This window comes from Akebia trifoliata, chromosome 13 (genome assembly GCF_017979445.1).
Source record: "Akebia trifoliata isolate Shusen 1 chromosome 13, ASM1797944v1, whole genome shotgun sequence".
Taxonomy (NCBI): domain Eukaryota; kingdom Viridiplantae; phylum Streptophyta; class Magnoliopsida; order Ranunculales; family Lardizabalaceae; genus Akebia; species Akebia trifoliata.
Genome location: NC_141387.1, coordinates 8,575,200 through 8,592,464, shown reverse-complemented (window position 1 = coordinate 8,592,464; position 17,265 = coordinate 8,575,200). Strand labels below are relative to the sequence as shown.

The 17,265-nt window shown below is 34.7% G+C and overlaps 1 protein-coding gene and 1 pseudogene across 1 annotated transcript; both read left to right on the top strand.

The window, feature by feature from the left end:
- The first annotated feature begins 5,933 nt into the window (after positions 1-5,933).
- Positions 5,934-11,765, top strand: LOC147387704 (G-type lectin S-receptor-like serine/threonine-protein kinase At1g11300). The gene is made up of 7 exons (XM_086420380.1): positions 5,934-7,475; positions 9,501-9,609; positions 9,766-9,922; positions 10,003-10,213; positions 10,417-10,654; positions 11,115-11,265; positions 11,357-11,765. The coding sequence occupies exons 1-7, from the start codon at positions 6,134-6,136 to the stop codon at positions 11,660-11,662; spliced, it is 2,514 nt and encodes an 837-aa protein (XP_086276506.1). The 5' UTR covers positions 5,934-6,133; the 3' UTR covers positions 11,663-11,765.
- A 1,294-nt stretch (positions 11,766-13,059) lies between these two features.
- LOC147387703 (G-type lectin S-receptor-like serine/threonine-protein kinase At1g11300 pseudogene) lies at positions 13,060-14,880 on the top strand (annotated as a pseudogene).
- The last annotated feature ends 2,385 nt before the right edge of the window (positions 14,881-17,265 follow it).

The window sequence follows — 17,265 nt, the reverse complement described above, 5'->3', positions numbered from 1 at the left end:
AATTTTATTGTATTAAATGACATCATTTATATAAAAAGTCATTTTATATGAAAAAAATGATTAAAGGATAATTTTTGAATGTAGACTTACTGTTCTAGGTCTTTTTGTATTAGCTTATATTGTTTTCAACCTAACTTTTTAATTATTATATTTACTCTTAACTAATCACTGATTGAGATTTTTAGTTTGGTCTGGGAAATTAAATTTGAAGTAGTCAAATGCTTGTTTTTGACTTTTGATAACAAATTCAAGCTTGTCTTCGTATTTCTCACTAAAAAAATGAAAATGTGTGGGTTTGAAGGAACCTCTACATTGAATTACACGAGGAATTTCCAGGGAGAAATTTCAAATTTTACGGAAGTGTAGGGGTATGAAATAAATTCAAAACGCCACGTGTCTTGTAACAATGAGGGTTCCTTAAAATTTCAAAACTGGCTACCAGTTTCAAAGTCGAAATCCTCCAAGAGATTCTTTAAAAGTGTATGTTAAAATAAATTTTGAAAAGAAAAATTAATACAAGTAATGTATGTTTTGAAAATTGTAAGATGATTTCTAGTTAGCCCTCTGGATTTTCCTCACAAGACATCCAGAGTCTTCAAATTGATGACATAACCCTTGAGTTCTATCTACGAGAGCATAAGAAAATGACCAAGATATCTTTATCTTCAACCTCTATACTAAAATCTCTAATTTTCCCCCCAAAACCCGTTGTCTTTCAACCTCTAGCGCAAATATATTCTAACCTCTTCATCTGGCCCTCAAACCATAGTCTTCAATCCCTTGCCAAAAAATACTTGATTTTCTTCTCAAAACCTATTGTCTTCAACCTACCCCAGAAACCCTATCTTGTGTCTCAAGGTTTGTGCTTTGTAGGGTTGTTCTTTAAAATAAAAATTAGAATGTAAAGACCTCGTAATCACCATTCACATACTATCACATTTAAATTTAATTTCCATGAGACTAGTCAAATAGAAATCTGTTTGCCTAGCTGGTCCTCCCTCCAAACAAAAATATTATAAGAATTAATTAAATGAAACTTAAGACTTTAGGCTCTTTTAACTAATTCAATCACATCACAGTCCTATTTCCTTACTCGGGATTTGACTCTTAAGAACAGGAACTTTTGAAACAAATGTGTACTGGGAATAGAAAAGAAATGCCCCTTATTTTATTTTTTTCCGTATTGTTTGTCTACTTGTTTGTTATGGGACAATTTATTTATTTTTAATTGACATTGTGTTAATTATGTGAACAGTGGCACTTGTAATCAGGGTAGACTCACATAGAGGAATGAATTTTTATCCGTTGACTTTATTTGCAACTCTAACATCAATCTTACATTATATTAAAAATAGAGTCGTGATGAATGAACGCGGTTTTAGTACACAGCTGACATGATAAGGGCATGGAACCATAAAATGTGCAGTTTTGTGCCCTGACCATGTTATCTGCGTACCCAACCAATCGCGTGCATTCATCATTATTCTTAAAAATATTATCCATATCTCTTAGAAGAACTTAAAATATATTAAGTGTTTTTTCTTGTCAATTGAACTTATCTTGATGGTTATGTTCTTCTATTTTTCAGAGAGTTTCTTTATTGGTGGACTATCTATTTTGCAAGTCAAAAGTCTAATTAAAAACAACAAAGTATTAATCAATTAATTGGTATTGTTATTTACATTCAGACCAGTTTTACAAGTTTTCCAAACAGAGTTGTAGACTATACCTGATTACTACTTGTTCTCTCTTATGAATATCATGTTTTGAGGCAAATGGGCATTGGAAACCAAAAAGAAAGTTCTTTTATTTCATCTATTGTTTGTTTCACAATCTTACACTGCCACAGACATCATTTCTCCAACCCAACCGATCAAAGATGGAGAAACAATAATCTCTAAAGATGATGTCTTCGAATTAGGCTTCTTTAGTCCAAAAAATACTAGTAACCGCTACGTTGGGATATGGTTCATGAAAATCTTTGATCAAAAAGTAATAGAGAAGAGCCTTTAAGAGAAATATCTGGAATTCTAACAACCGGCAAAGATGGAAAATTTGTACTCTTTGCTGGATGGTATGCAAAACATTCTTTAGTCGACAAACATTATTGGTGTACCCAATAATTTAATAGCACAAATCTTAGATAGATGAAACCCTGTTTCGAAAACAAGCAACTCAACAGACACCAACTCTTCATGGCAGAGCTTTGATTACCCTTGAGATACATTTTTGGCTAACATGACTTTGGGGTTGTTCTCCGAGATCAGTGAAAAATTATTCCTAAAGAAATCATGCAAGGCTTCTTTTTGTTAGAACATCATTTTTGGATAAGGTTGTTACTTGTTTTTGTATATTAAAACAGTTTATTAAATAATGTTCTCCTTACACATCATTGATATTACCTTTTTTTTTTTTTTTAGAACGATTGAGTGGACTAGTCATATTATCTATTAAAAATGGTTAAATTTAATTAATAATTGAACCGTGCTGGAGTGACCTCAAGATTGAACCTCATATCACACATCTTGACGTGAAAGTGGATGGGAACTATAGTTGGTTCTTCACTCATATTTCAATAAAAAGTATCTATGGTTTCCATACACTTTCATGTCAAGATGTGCAATGTAAGGTCCTAAAATATTTTTATTATTTATATTAATATTTTTTAATTTATTCGAACTCTCAAAATTTACAATCTGATTGTTACTGAAAATTTTCAAGTGGGAATACTTAATTATTAATGTTTGGCATTGATAGGCCAACCATGTCTACAATAATTTTCATGCGTGGCAGCGAGACAACTACTCTTCCTACCCTGAAACAACCTGCATTATACTTGAGAGGATGTATACAGTGTCTGATTTGTTTCGAGCATAACTGGTATGATCTCGATAAATACCTTGTTTTCTTAATAGTGGACACAAGTGGCTTGCAATCTGATACAAACCACTTGCCATCATCCCATATGTATGTGTTCTTGTCTCAAATTTGATAAATTCTGAATTGGTCCGCATAGGCCTAAACCACTTCCACAATTTCAATATCAAGAAATTAATTTGGCTTATGCTAGCAAAAGACTGACTATTGAAGTTAGCTTCTAAGTCAATTGATAGGGAGAAAGCGCGTAAATTAAATGCATGACTTTTATGGATTTAGAAAAAATAAATAATAGTTCTTTAATTAGTGTAATTTGATGAGTGTTAGAAAACAAGGTCCCAAAAAAATAAATTATTATTATTATTATTTTAACAAATCCCAACCTTTCCCCACGCAAAGGACAACTATACTAGACCCACATGTTTTCACTTTTAGTGCAAAAGACAGAGAAAAGATTGGACATTATAAAAGTCAAAACCTTGCATTTGATTTGACTATTTCAATTTCCCAAATCAAACTAAGAATCTTAATCAGCTATTAGTAAAGAATTATAAACCAATAAATAAATTAGGACGAAAATGATGTAAGCTAATTAACAAAATATGTTTCTATACATAAGAGCTGGAACTAGGGTTGGCAATGGATCAGATCAATACCAAATCGATACAAATCTGAATTTTTTATTATATGATCTAAATCTGATCCGATAGAATCAATAAAAATTTGAATCAAATGCAATCCAACTAAATGTTCACTCAATTCTAACCAATCTGATCCAATCTGATTAAATGCAATTTACATATATGATTTTGTAATTTATGTTAATCAAGTTTAATTTTGTGCATAGGTCTACCAAAAGTCAAGAAAGTATGTACTATGTAGTAGAATTTTTCTTAAAAAAACGAAGAATTAAAATCAATCCAAATTTTTAGCGGATTGGGTTGAGGTTAATTTAAAATTTATCAGATCTACAATTTTCAATCCAAATTTTAGATCCGAATCCTATTTTTTCGGATCAAAACAAATTGGAGGTAATCAGACTTTTTCATTATAACAAGATTTGAAAAATCAAGGTACGACCAACCCACTTAGGCGCCACTTCTTTGACCATTTCTTTCACATATGATATTATTGACCCTTCCATTAGCTTGGTACCAAGACATGTGCTTCAAAATCAACGTTTGCAATAGTACATTAGGTATGAAGAGCGATGTCTCGCACCATTTAATGTTTTTTAATGGGCATAATCTATAAAAAATATTTTCAAAATCAAAGTAATATTATTAGAGAGCTTTCACTATCACACTAAACTTTAGGAATGGCACACCAATTGATAAAGGTTGAATTTTCTTTTCGTGTGCTGATTATGATGAAATTTCGATTTTGGTACACCGTTCATTTCAATTCCCAAAACCTGCTTTCACAATGAATTTGTCACTTTTATAGCCCTTGAACTCTTCAAAACACACGGGTTCACCTAAACCATATCACAAATATCATCACCAAGCTCCCCATATTTAATTAGTATATGATTGATTTTGGAAGATTCTATTGGTAAATAATCTTTTATATATAGACACACCAATCCAATCTTGAAAATCGAAAGAATATGTGTGCTATTAGTAAAAATTGGCGTGTTAATAGAAGCAGCGGGTGGAGCCACACAGGGGCAATTGGGGGCTATGGCCCCACTGAATTTTTTTTAAAAGAAATTAATTTTGATATACCCCCTAAGTTTTGGATAAATGTTAGATAAACTCCTGAAGTTTCAAAGAGATGTCATGCATCATGAGTTGTTGTTTGCAAGCAAGTTTTGTCGCAACAAACACAACCAAGGGCGTAGGTACACTGGGGTGATGGGGACGAGTCGTTTTTTGCTCAAGACTCCTCAGCATTTGCCACATCACACATACAAGGGTAATTTTGTAACTAATAAAGGTATTTTGTAAATTAAAAATGCCATTGAATACACTTGGGTACATGTGATTGGTAGATCCCAAATTTCATTAAGTAAGGTACTTTTCTATGGAGACTATAGCCATTAATAGGATACATGGCACAATGTGTAATTTTGATTAAAGGTATTTTTGTTCTTTTAAGGAAAATCATAATAAAAAAGAGAATAGGGAGATTATATGGGAGAAAATTTTTGTTTCTCTCCTCAAATATGAGGAAGAGCTGTAATTTTCTAATGTCTCATGACATGTGTTAGAATCATAAATTTTTTACTCTTGAAATATTATTTAACGATCATATTTACAAAGATAATAACAGTAAATGCATCAGAACAGTGGGGAAATATTCAAATACCTAAAATTTCCTCCTTCATGATGTCAAATGAAACTATCCACGAAATCGTGCGATATGTGAGTCATTCTTAACCGAGACTTAGGAGGTTAAGCTCCCTCTCAGAATCTTGTAGGGTTAGGAGTAAAGCATTCCAAGATTAGAACATTTCATTGGGCATGAAGAAGCATTGGGAACACTAATTTCCTTCTTTGAAATATTTTCTTTTCCCGTCCCCCGTCGTCCTAGCATAACGTTTCACTTTTGATTTTTCATGAAAGAGTCCGAGGAGCTAGGATGCATGCTAGTTTCATATGACCTGGTGGAGTGGCACAAGATCTGTCTCTTAGCTCATGTCGAGATATTTACTGACTATAATAGATTGGAAGGTGACAATTCCTATTTTTCTATTTCAATTTTTCAGAATGAATATAGAAAGTGAAGACGGTGGATCAAATGTTAACACTCAATTAAAGACGTATTAGGATTTGGCAAAAGCAAAGCTTTGTGGTTATCACAGTTCAAATTACATATGACTAGCGTACAACTTACGATATATCTTGGGAAAAAGAATGTATAATTGTAATAGATGTACGGGGATAGGGAGACCGTTTCCTCTTAGAATTGAGTAGGGTGTCTATATTTCCTTTCAAATAAGGCTAAAATGAGAAGACTTGAAGCGTACAACACACGGTTTTAACACATGTCACGTTAAGGAGTCGATTGAATAACTTCTTCACAAGTCATTAAATAACTTCAAAATCCTTAAAGAATAACAACGAATGTACGCAATTGGAAACGCCGTTGATGTTGGCTGGGCACAGAAATATATAATTCTGTACTCTTGCCACGTAAACTGTTTATCTAACCGCGTGCATTCATGACTACTCATCCTCAAAGTCAAAAGTAAGATTAGGGGCCTCTGCAAACAAACCCACCCTTCATCTTCCACTAGCGCCATGTATCTTCCATGGCACTTTCTGGTTTCTTCCAGTCAAGAATCTGTGCAGTCATGGGTTTTGTTAGAACAAATCCAACATCTATTCTTCCGCCTTTTATCTTCTCTCTCTGTCTCCTCACCTTAAATCTCTGCACCCCATTAGAAACGATCACACCCACCCAATACCTCAAAGACCCAGAAACCATTACTTCTTCTGACCAAATATTCAAACTAGGCTTCTTCTCCCCCATTAATTCTACAAACCGTTACATTGGAATTTGGTACAACAAGATTCCTTCACAAGCAGTTGTATGGGTTGCCAACAAAGAAAACCCATTAACAGATTCTTCTGGAATTTGTACAATTGGTGATGATGGAAATCTAGTAGTTTTAGATGGTCAAAACAAAGTTCTTTGGACTACAAATGTTTCAGGTATCACTTATAATACAAGTGCTGAGTTATTGGAGTTTGGGAATTTAGTTTTGAGAGATAGTAATAACAAGGGGAGGATTTTATGGACGAGTTTAGAACACCCTTCATCCACTCTCATCCCAAACACGAGGTTTGGGACTGATTTAAAAACAGGGGAGAAACAAGTCATACAATCATGGAAAAGTGATTCTGATCCTTCCCATGGAAGTTTTTTTATGGAACTTGACCTTACGAGCATTCTTCAGATCATAACATGGAATGGGTCTCGTCGATATTGGCGAAGTGGTCCTTGGAACAAAAGGGTCTTTATTGGGGTACACGATTTGCATTCGGTTTATCACCATGGATTCAATGCTGTTCTAGATGATCAACAAAGAAAAATGTATATAACTCTGTCTCCTGCTAGCAGTACCTCTTTGGTAAGGTTTGATTTGAATTCTCAAGGGAAATTTATTGAGAACGATTGGGATGAAAGGGAAGAAAGATGGATCGAGAGCTGGTCGGCACCTCATACAGATTGTGAAGTTTACGGAAAGTGCGGGGCTTTTGGAAATTGTAATGCATTGAAGTCACCAATTTGTAGTTGTTTGAGAGGTTTCGTGCCCAAGTCGATGGACGAATGGGGTAAGGGGAATTGGTCAGGTGGTTGTGTGAGGAGGACACAATTGCAGTGTGAGAAAAATAACACGATTGGTGAAGAGGTGAAAGAAGATGGGTTTTTGAAGCTGAAAAGGATGAAAGTGCCTGATTTTGCAAGTTGGGCGAGCGCCGGGGACTCATACGAATGTGAGAATGGGTGTTTAAAGAATTGTTCTTGCACAGCTTATTCGTTTGATAATAGTATTGGGTGTATGTGGTGGAGTGGAAATTTAATTGACATAGCTATGTTCGCCAAGGATGGTGTGGATCTTTACATCCGTTTAGCACATTCAGAACTCAGTAAGTCATCCCCCCCCCCCCCCCTCCTTTTCTCCCCTTATAATGCCATATCTAGCCAGTAATAGGCTTCGAATGTGACTCTATTTATTGCAACTAGCATTGCTATATCCTTTAGATACAATGGGAAATCCAAGAAAGTGTAAAAATTTAGTCTGTATTGTAGTCTACACTTATTACCCAAATATTGGATCATGGGCAATAATATTTTGAGTTTTGGTTATGTATGCCTTTGTAAAAATGCGACTCATTTGGGGTTGCAGGATAGTGAATTTGAATGGGGAAATTTGGGTTTTTTGGTTCGGGAGGTCTGAGAGAGAGGTATAAGGAGAAATCCAAAGTTGCAATTTCTCTGTCACTTGTTTAGGTCTGGCAAACCACGTAAATTTTGTTATATTCTGTGTTAGTGTTATTTTTTTTAAAAAGGAAAAAAAAAATTATATATATAGGATTAGGATCCGTATACGCATAAAGCTACTCATAAAGCTACAACGTATTTTGTCTTATATAGGCAAAAATGTTTGGAATGGGCTGATTTTTTGTGAGGATGATCTCTATGGTGAGGAGATCATCTTTGCCAAAAATCAGCCCATTATGAAACTTCTAGCCCCATGTTTACAAGTTGAAAAATCGTGGACTGTCCAATTTTTGTAAATCACTTTTGATGGGGTTAGAAGTTTTGGAATGGAATGATTTTTTGCAAGGATGATACCCTCACCACAGAGATCATCCTCACAAAAAATCAGCCCATTCCGAACCTTTTTAACCATATAAGACAAAAACGTTGTAGCTTTATGAGTAGCTTTATGTGTCTACGGAACCCGACCCTATATATATATAGGGGGGCGTTCAGCAACAAACATTTTGGCAAAACATTTTTCAAACACATGGGTTAGAGGTCTTGGAATGGGCTGATTTTTGGTGAGGATGATCTCTACGGTGAGGAGATCATCCTCACCAAAAATCAGCTCGTTCCAAAACTTCTAGCCCCAGTTTACAAGTTGAAAAATCGTGGACCGTCCATTTTTTGTAAATCATTTTTGATGGGGTTAGAAGTTTTGGAATGGGCTGATTTTTGGTGAGGATGATCTCCTCACCGTAGAGATCATCCTCACCAAAAATCAGCTCATTCCAAAACCTCTAACCCATGTTTTGAAAAATGTTTTGCCAAAATGTTTGTCAAAATGTTTGTTGCTGAACATTTCCCATATATATATATATATATATATATCTTTGTGGATTTTTTTGGGGTTCCATGCTTACAGTTTTTGTTAAAGTTTGTTTTTGTTTTCGTTTGTTTCTCTTCAATTAGTATTGTTACATCTGGTTTTATTGCTGTGATCTGTAATCATTAGTGTTAGAATTGTCTTCCTCTGCAGTGAAGATCTGTTGATTAAGCTGGCAATTTCATCTAATATAGTGGTCACAACTCACTTATACTGACTGATTTCTTAAAACTAGATCATGCAAAGAAGTCGTAATCACTGTACCCATAGCTATCACATTTAAATTTAGGTTCCATTGGAATCAACCCCTTGATTGGTTCTACCTTCTATTTTTTTATGCATTATGAATTTTGTTTTCTTTGCGGAAGGTTCACGGACAGTTATGAAGATGATGAAAAATGGGTTTGGGAGGCACCTCTCAGTCAATGCGACATTTATAATATATATGGGCCTTTTGGAACCTATAATGAGCTCAAATCACCAATTTGTAGGGAGGAGAATTGGATTGGTGGGTTTCCAATGCAGTGTGAGAGAAGTAAACTTATATCAGATGAGATGAAAGGAGATGGCTTTCTCATGTTGAAAAGGGTAAAGTTGTGGGATTTTTATGATCATTTGAGTGAAACCAAAGTTCATGTTCGGTTTTCAGTCAAGATGCTTGTTTGATTTCTGTTGCCCTATTAATTATGATACTCGCATAACTAATGTTCATCATGGGATGTGTATCTAACCTAAATATCCATCCATTTAAATTTTGTCTAATCTAAACATTTTTTTCTAATAATTATTTTTTTGTATGCAGGAGAAAAGAATTTTAAGAGATTTATCGTTTTACTTGTACTCATTGCTGGATCAATTAGCTTGAGTGCTTTAGCCTGCACTTTTTGTTGGTTGAAAACGAAACAAAGAGGTAAGTTCCTCTATATTCGCTATTCTTTTTACACCCATGTAGGTAATCTTTGTACATTTTATTTTTCAGTTTGTCAATTTTTCAATGTTAAATTTAAAATTGGAAAAAAGAAAAAGAAAGAGTTTGTAGATATTATTAATTCAGGTAAAATTATTGGGAAGTGCAGAGACTCTCCACAAGCAAATTTTCTCGAAGATCATGCAAGGGGAAAAGAAAGCCTAGAACTACCATTATTTGACTTCAGGACCATAGCAGAAGCTACAAACAACTTCACAAATAAGCTTGGGGAAGGAGGATTTGGTTCTGTTTATAAGGTAGTTCTTTAATTTATTAAATGTGCGGCATGGACCAATTTGAAAATGAACATTTCCTTCCATGGATTTTGTTTTTTTAGGGTAAGCTACTTGATGGACCTGAAATAGCGGTTAAAAGACTATCGAGAAACTCTGGTCAAGGCATAGAAGAGTTCAAGAATGAACTTAGGTTGATATCCAAACTCCAACACAGGAACCTTGTTAGGCTCCTGGGTTTCTGCATTGCAGGGGAGGAGAAGATATTACTCTACGAGTACATGGCTCATAAGAGTCTTGATGCCTTTCTCTTTGGTTAGTATACCCAAATACTCGTGTTTATTTGAAAGATTTTAAATTAAATATATACAAAATGCACCAAGAGTATATCACTAACATATTGATGTTACAGTCATATGTTAATGGTATATTTTACTAATTACCTGTATAGGGATTAGAAAGTTGAGGTCCTAACTTAAGCTTATTGACAACATATCATAATATGGTATGCACGTTAGATCCAACCAGGCGAGTATTGCTAGATTGGAGCAAACGCTTTAGCATTGTTGATGGTATTGCTCGGGGGCTTCTTTATCTTCATCGTGATTCTCGACTAAGAGTGATTCATCGGGATTTAAAAACCAGCAACATTCTTTTGGATGAGGATATGAACCCCAAAATTTCAGATTTTGGCATGGCAAGGATATTTGGTGGAAAGCAAACACTAGCAAAGACTAAAAGAGTTGTTGGAACATAGTAAGTATCACTTCATGAATTAACCTTTTTATTTGGTTATAGTCCTTATCATGCAATGTCTACAAACATGAATTCAAATCCACTATTCATGGGAGTCGTGTTCGAAATCCCAATCGACATATGTCCCCACATCGGCCTCATTTTCCATATATATAGATCATCAATTTTTGGGACACTTGGGGTTAATGTGTCCAAAGGAATTGGTCTTCCACCTCTGACTCTCAAGAGTAGATGATCCGGTGTCCTCAAAACATATATAATGTTTTCATGGTTCTCTCTGCATAAACCAGTTGAAAGAGAACTTTTTTTTTTTGGTGGTCATCTAAGATAGAAGAAAGTTTAGGACCCTCTCCCAAGACTATTATTCCTTATTTTAGTGCTTTCTCTACATTGAATATTCAATGAGTTCATTGGTCTTTCTTTGATATACTTAGAATGTAACTCTTACAATTGTATGCAGTGGGTATATGTCCCCAGAATACGCAATGCGAGGAATATTTTCTGAAAAATCCGATGTATTTAGTTTTGGAGTCTTGTTATTAGAGATAGTGAGCAGTAAGAGGAATACAAGCTTAAGTCACAATGAACATTCTTTATACCTTTTGGAATATGTAAGTATTTTCGTTTTTCATTTGTTTCTACAATTTACAATCCAATTGTTTCTGAAAATTTTCAAATTGGAATACTTATAATTGTTCTCAGGCATGGAGGTTGTGGAATGAAAACAAGGCATTGGAATTGATGGATCCATCATTGGTTGACACATATTCTCCCATAGAATTGATGAGATGCATCCATATAGGACTCCTTTGTGTGCAAGAACACGCAATTGATAGACCAAATATGTCTACAGTAGTTTTCATGCTTGGCAGTGAGACAACTCTTCCTACCCCAAAGCAACCTGCGTTTACTCTCGAGAGAATACAAATGAGCTCCAATTCACCTTCGAATACAAGTGGAATGGTCTCAATAAATACTGTTTCCACAATGTCAGTTGAAGGACGCTAACTTCTTGGTGCTCTTGATTTCCTTGATCACCTTGTTTTCTTAATATGTTGTAGATCAATGTGAATTTGCAAATTCTTTACATCAATAGCTTTTCCATGGCAAATTTTACTTAACTTGCTTATAATTGCCACCATCTGTTTGGGTAAGGGTTTTTTTTTTGTGTATCTGTGTGTGTGCGCGCGCTCATGCATGCTTGTGTATGTATGTATGTGCGTGCATGCTAACTACAAGAATTCAGAATATTATTGTTTCAAAATTGAGCAAGACAGAATACATGACCTATAGTACTTTGTGGTGTGACCTGAGATGCAAATGATTAAACCTCATCTTTAATCCTTCGTAAACTCATCTTCAACCACCAAAAACACATGATTTTTCTTTCCAAAACCAGGTCATCTACAAGCTCTACAACCTCTATGTGAAATTATTTTAATCTATTTTACTCATCTTCAATACATTGTCTTCAGCCTCACCTTAATCCATCTAGAAACCCTTGATTTTTCTATCCGAAAGACAAAAGTTCATCATCTTCGATTTCAGAATTCAAATATTTTTCCTGAGGTTTGAAGTGGACAGAATCTCAAGTCTAAAGAGGATAGCAAAGTTCACTTGGTACCTCATCTTTCAATCCACTGTTTTCAACCTATCTTATTCCTTTTAGAACCCTTGATTTTTCTATCCAAAAACCAAGATAGAAACTTGAAAAACCATGATAAACATCTCATTCCTTGAGAATCCTCATTTTCAAACTGATTTTGGGAAGAAAACAGAGTAAAAAATCTGAAGTTGAAGATGAGGGCATTTAAGAGCACTATTCTTTTTTCTTTTTTTATTGAAGAAAGAAGAAGAAGAAGGGAATCTCTCTATTTTATTTTTATTTTTGTTAAAGGATGAAGAAGTAGGACTGAAACTTTTTTTTTTTTATCTTTAAGAGTGCCATCATATCAAATGAAGTGGAAACAGTCATCCCAAACTTTAAATAAGTCAACTTGGCTAATCTTTTAAGCAAAATTTGGTAAAACATCCCATATTATAAGTTAATTCTATAGTCGTATTATACAATAATGAAGAGTAAAATCATGACCCATGTAATATTATTTTTATATCTATGGGGACTCGTTCTGCTCATAAACTGCTGTCTAAAAACCTGAGGTTCGTTAAGAAGTCTGTGCCCACTTCAAATTTTGAAGGAACCCTCTTCGTTACAACTCACAAGGCATTTTGAATTTTTCTTATACCCTTACATTTCTGTCAAAATCTGAAATACCTCCTTGGAAATGCCATGTGTAATCCATTATGGAGAGGGTTCCTTCAAAACTTTGAAGCGGACTAATGCCATGCGTAATCCATTATGGAGAGGGTTCCTTCAAAATTTTGAAGCGGGCAGTCCGCTTCAAAGTTTGTTTTCCTTCCAGTCAAAATGAGGGTTCTGGTCAGCTGCCCTTCACTTCTTGAAAAAAGATTTGAAGCGGGCACGGAACGCTTCCCAATTTTGTTGAAAATATAGAGTCATGAAATAAATTCAAAGCGCCATGTCTTGTAACAAGGAGGGTTCCTTCAAAATTTTGAAGTGGGCTGCCCGTTTCATAGTCAGAGTCTCTCTCTTCTTCTTCTACTATCAATCACAGCTTTCTTCCAGTCAAGAACCTTTGAAGTTATGGGTTTTAGTACACTAAGTAGTACTATTCTTCCTTTGATCTTCTCTTTGTGTTTTATAAGCTTAAATCTCTGCTCTGGAATACTAACCATTACACTCACCCAATACATCAAAGACCCTGAAACTGTTACTTCTTCTAGAGAAATCTTCAAACTAGGCTTCTTCAGCCCAAGTAACTCTACAAACCGTTACTTTGGAATTTGGTATAACAAAATTCCTATACAAACAATTGTATGGGTTGCCAACAGAGAAAACCCATTGACAGATTCTTCTGGAGTTTTTACAATTGGTGATGATGGCAATTTAGTAGTTTTAGATGGTCAAAACATAGTTCTTTGGACGACAAATGTTTCTGATATATCTTATAATTCAAGTGCTGAGTTATCGGATTCGGGGAATCTTATTTTGAGAGAATTGAATTCCAATGAGAGGATCTTATGGAAGAGTTTCAAACACCCATCACACATGATTTTACAAGGCATGAGGTTTGGCACCAACATGAAGACAGGGAAGAATCAAGTTATAAGATCATGGAAAAGCGATTCCGATCCATCCTATGGAAGCTTCTTTATGGAGCTTTCCCTAGTGAACATTCCTCAACTATAACATGGAATGGGTCTTGTCGATATTGGTGAAGTGGTCCATGGAACCAAAGTGTCTTTATCAGGATACAAGATTTGTACTCGGTCTATCACCATGGATTCAATGTCGGTCTAGATGATCGAGAAGGAAGTGTTTATGTTACTCTTTCTGATACGAACAATTCCTCCTTTGTAAAGTATGATTTGAATTCTCAAGGGAAATTAATCGAATATGGTTGGGATGAAGGGAAGAATCAATGGGTTGAAAAATGGTTGGCTCTGCATATTGATTGTGAAGTTTACGAGAAATGTGGATCTTTTGGAAGCTGTAATGCATTAAAATCACCAATTTGTAGTTGTCTGAGAGGTTTCAAGCCGAAGTCGTTTGAGGAATGGAGTAAAGGAAATTGGTCAAGTGGGTGTGTGAGGAGGACCCAATTGCAGTGTGAGAGAAATAACACCATTGGTGAAGAGGGGAAAGCAGATGGATTTTTGAAGATGGGATGAAAGTACCTGATTTTGTTAATTGGGTGGGTGTTAGGAACTTGAAGGATTGTGAACAAGAGTGTTTAAAAAATTGTTCTTGCTTAGATTATTCTTATGATAATGCCATGCGTGTATGTGGTGGAGTGGAAATTTAATTGATATAGCGAAGTTTGCCAAGGATGGAGTTGATCATTACATCCGTGTCGCACATTCAGACCTTGGTAAGATCATATTTTCTTTACAAGGCTGTTCTCATTCCATGCCTTGGTTTTTCTTTTTCCCGTATTTTTTCTTTATTAATTTTCATTTCTAGTTCAAAATCAAAGATAATTTTGATATCTAGCTTCCTATTCTCATGAATATCATATTTTGGGGTAATTGGGGTATTAGAAACAAAAAGTTATCTTCTTACATCTCTGTTGATCATTTAAAATTTTGTCTAGCCTAAACAAATTTTTGGCTTTACTAATCAATTATTTTTCATATACAGGTGAGAAGAAATTTAAGAGATATATCATTGTACTCATAACCATTGCTGGATCAATTACCTTGATTACCTTTGCATGCATTTTGTGCAGATTGAATAAGAAATGAAGAAGTAAGTTCCTCACACAGCAAAACGTCTTACATTTTAGGTTTGAATTAATCAATTTTTCAAGTCTCAATTTCAAATTCAAGTAGAGATTTGATCGATTGTAATTTTTGCTAAATAAATGCAGAGATAAAGATGTGAACTAAGACTTTGGGCAAGTCGAACTCGTTCCACAGGGACAATGAAAATTCAAGGATTCATTCGGATAAAAAGGCCAAAACAGAATTTAGAAACAAAAACAGATTAGTTTTAAAAACAAAACAGAGTTGTAGTAGAAACTAAATTGAAATCTAAACAGAAAATAAAGATTGAAATTCTAAGAGAGAGGGATTAGAGAGTTCAATGTAGCCTTTGCAAACCATCCACAATGCAGATTAATTCTGAATCTAACTCAATCCATAGATCGGAAAGTGCAGTCGTTTAATCAACGAAAGTAACTAAAAGTTATTCATGTAAATCCTAATCTGATTGAGATTGCTTAATCTATATTCCGATTCTTCACAGAGCATAGCCATTCTTGAACTTATCTAAGTAATGGCTATCAAAGTTGAATCAGAAATATAAGCTAAGGGATCTAATCAAAGAAGAATTTACAGAATGTTTAACAAGATAAGCAAGAATAATGAATTTGAAACTACATTAAATGGATGGACTTGCTCTGGCATTATTGAACTCTCTAAGGAGATTCTAGCCACTCATTGCAAGATTCATAATTGCAACAATACTAAAAGTAAGAAGATAGATGGAAAGAAAATGTAAAATAGAAATGCAACTTGATTCCTTTCTTGATAATCTCTCAAAAGAGTTACAATAGAGCCAATGGCTTAATCTTGATGCTCTCACTACACTCAAAAGCTCACCGAAAGGAAAAATTACAGAAAAGAAAGAAAGAAAAATCAGAAATTATGGAAGAAGAGAAGAACCAATTTATCTAAAATCAACCTCCCAATTTATAATGTTCGTATTCGGGTAATCAGGGTGGTTTGGCGGATAATTCGACTCAAATGACCCAATCAGTTACAACCACTGAAGCTTCTGTAAAAATCTCGAAGATAAATTCCTTGAAATGACCGCGGTGCGGTCTTGGCTAGCCGCGGCGCGGTGACGTGGCACCCAAAATCCTGAGATTTTGTCGGATGTTTCCTTTTTGCTCACATGTTGTAACAGTAATTGTTACACTGTTTGTTGGTTTCTGATTGTGCCCTTTTTACCTGAAATTAGTAACAAACTATTGTTAGCCACATTAATTTGGGATTTAATAAAATTTATTATTATTTTAAGGGAACTAGTATTTATACGATGGTAATCTCGGTGAAATTACGGTCCCAAAGTGAGATTATTGGGACCTTATCACACCCCCAAACCTCAATTTTGCTAGTCCCGAGCAAAACTTAAATAAAAACAATTCCTCTTTCTTGAGGTTCCCGACTGCATTTAGCTTATGCAGTAAGCCCTTAAACCCCTAGGTTACTCCTAGTGGATGAGTTTGACTCGTGAGGGTTTGCAGTGAATATACCACAAAATTCTAACATTTTAAAAGATAACAACTTCAAAATTATTGTATATAATGCCATCACATCAATTTTCAAAAATCAAGTCAAGAAATTCTTTTTATTCCTCATTTTCAGAAATATCTTGAGTGTGTGCACAAATTTTTCTGATTGTAATATAGATTTTTCGGAACAAGGTTTCCCTTCTTAACTGCTAAGATGGTTGGGTCTGCCTAACTTCTAACTCGAAATTGAGCCTCCTGTCTAGGATTGTGAGAAGTATGGATGTTCCCTTTAATACTTCTAAGGGGCTTTATCTGTGATATTCCAGTGTACTCACGTTTTTACCATTGACGGCTTTCACCCTACTGAACTATTTTGGTCTCATTGGACTCTTTTCACAATTTGCACTTTTTCAGTTCTAACCTTCACATCTTTCTGCTTTTCTTTTCAACATTTTTCATGCTTTATCATTTTTTCGATATTATTTTTTCAAAAAGCAGGTAGCCCTTTTCAAGGTACCCAGTCTAATCCTATGGTTGCTGTCTCAAAAATATCAACTACAGTTCTGTTTTTCTTCTATTCAGCCAACCAAAGGACAAGAAGGTCAAAGTTCAGTATTTTCAGGCTTTCCCTCTCATTCTAGACAGCGAAGAAGACAACTCTTAATCCAAAATAACATTTTCACTACAATCAGAAGTGACGTGAATTTTATTTTTCAAAATATCTTGTTTTTGAGGAATAAGAATTTATAAACAAATTGGACATGAGCCTGGTTTAAAAATTCGTATGATGAC

Coding starts and splice junctions, on each gene's coding strand:
- LOC147387704 (XM_086420380.1), top strand. CDS start 6,134: ATGGCACTTTCTGGTTTCTTCCAGTCAAGAATCTGTGCAGTCATGGGT. Junction 10,214..10,416: donor TCTTGATGCCTTTCTCTTTG/GTTAGTATACCC, acceptor TATGCACGTTAG/ATCCAACCAGGCGAGTATTG. Junction 10,655..11,114: donor AAAAGAGTTGTTGGAACATA/GTAAGTATCACT, acceptor AATTGTATGCAG/TGGGTATATGTCCCCAGAAT.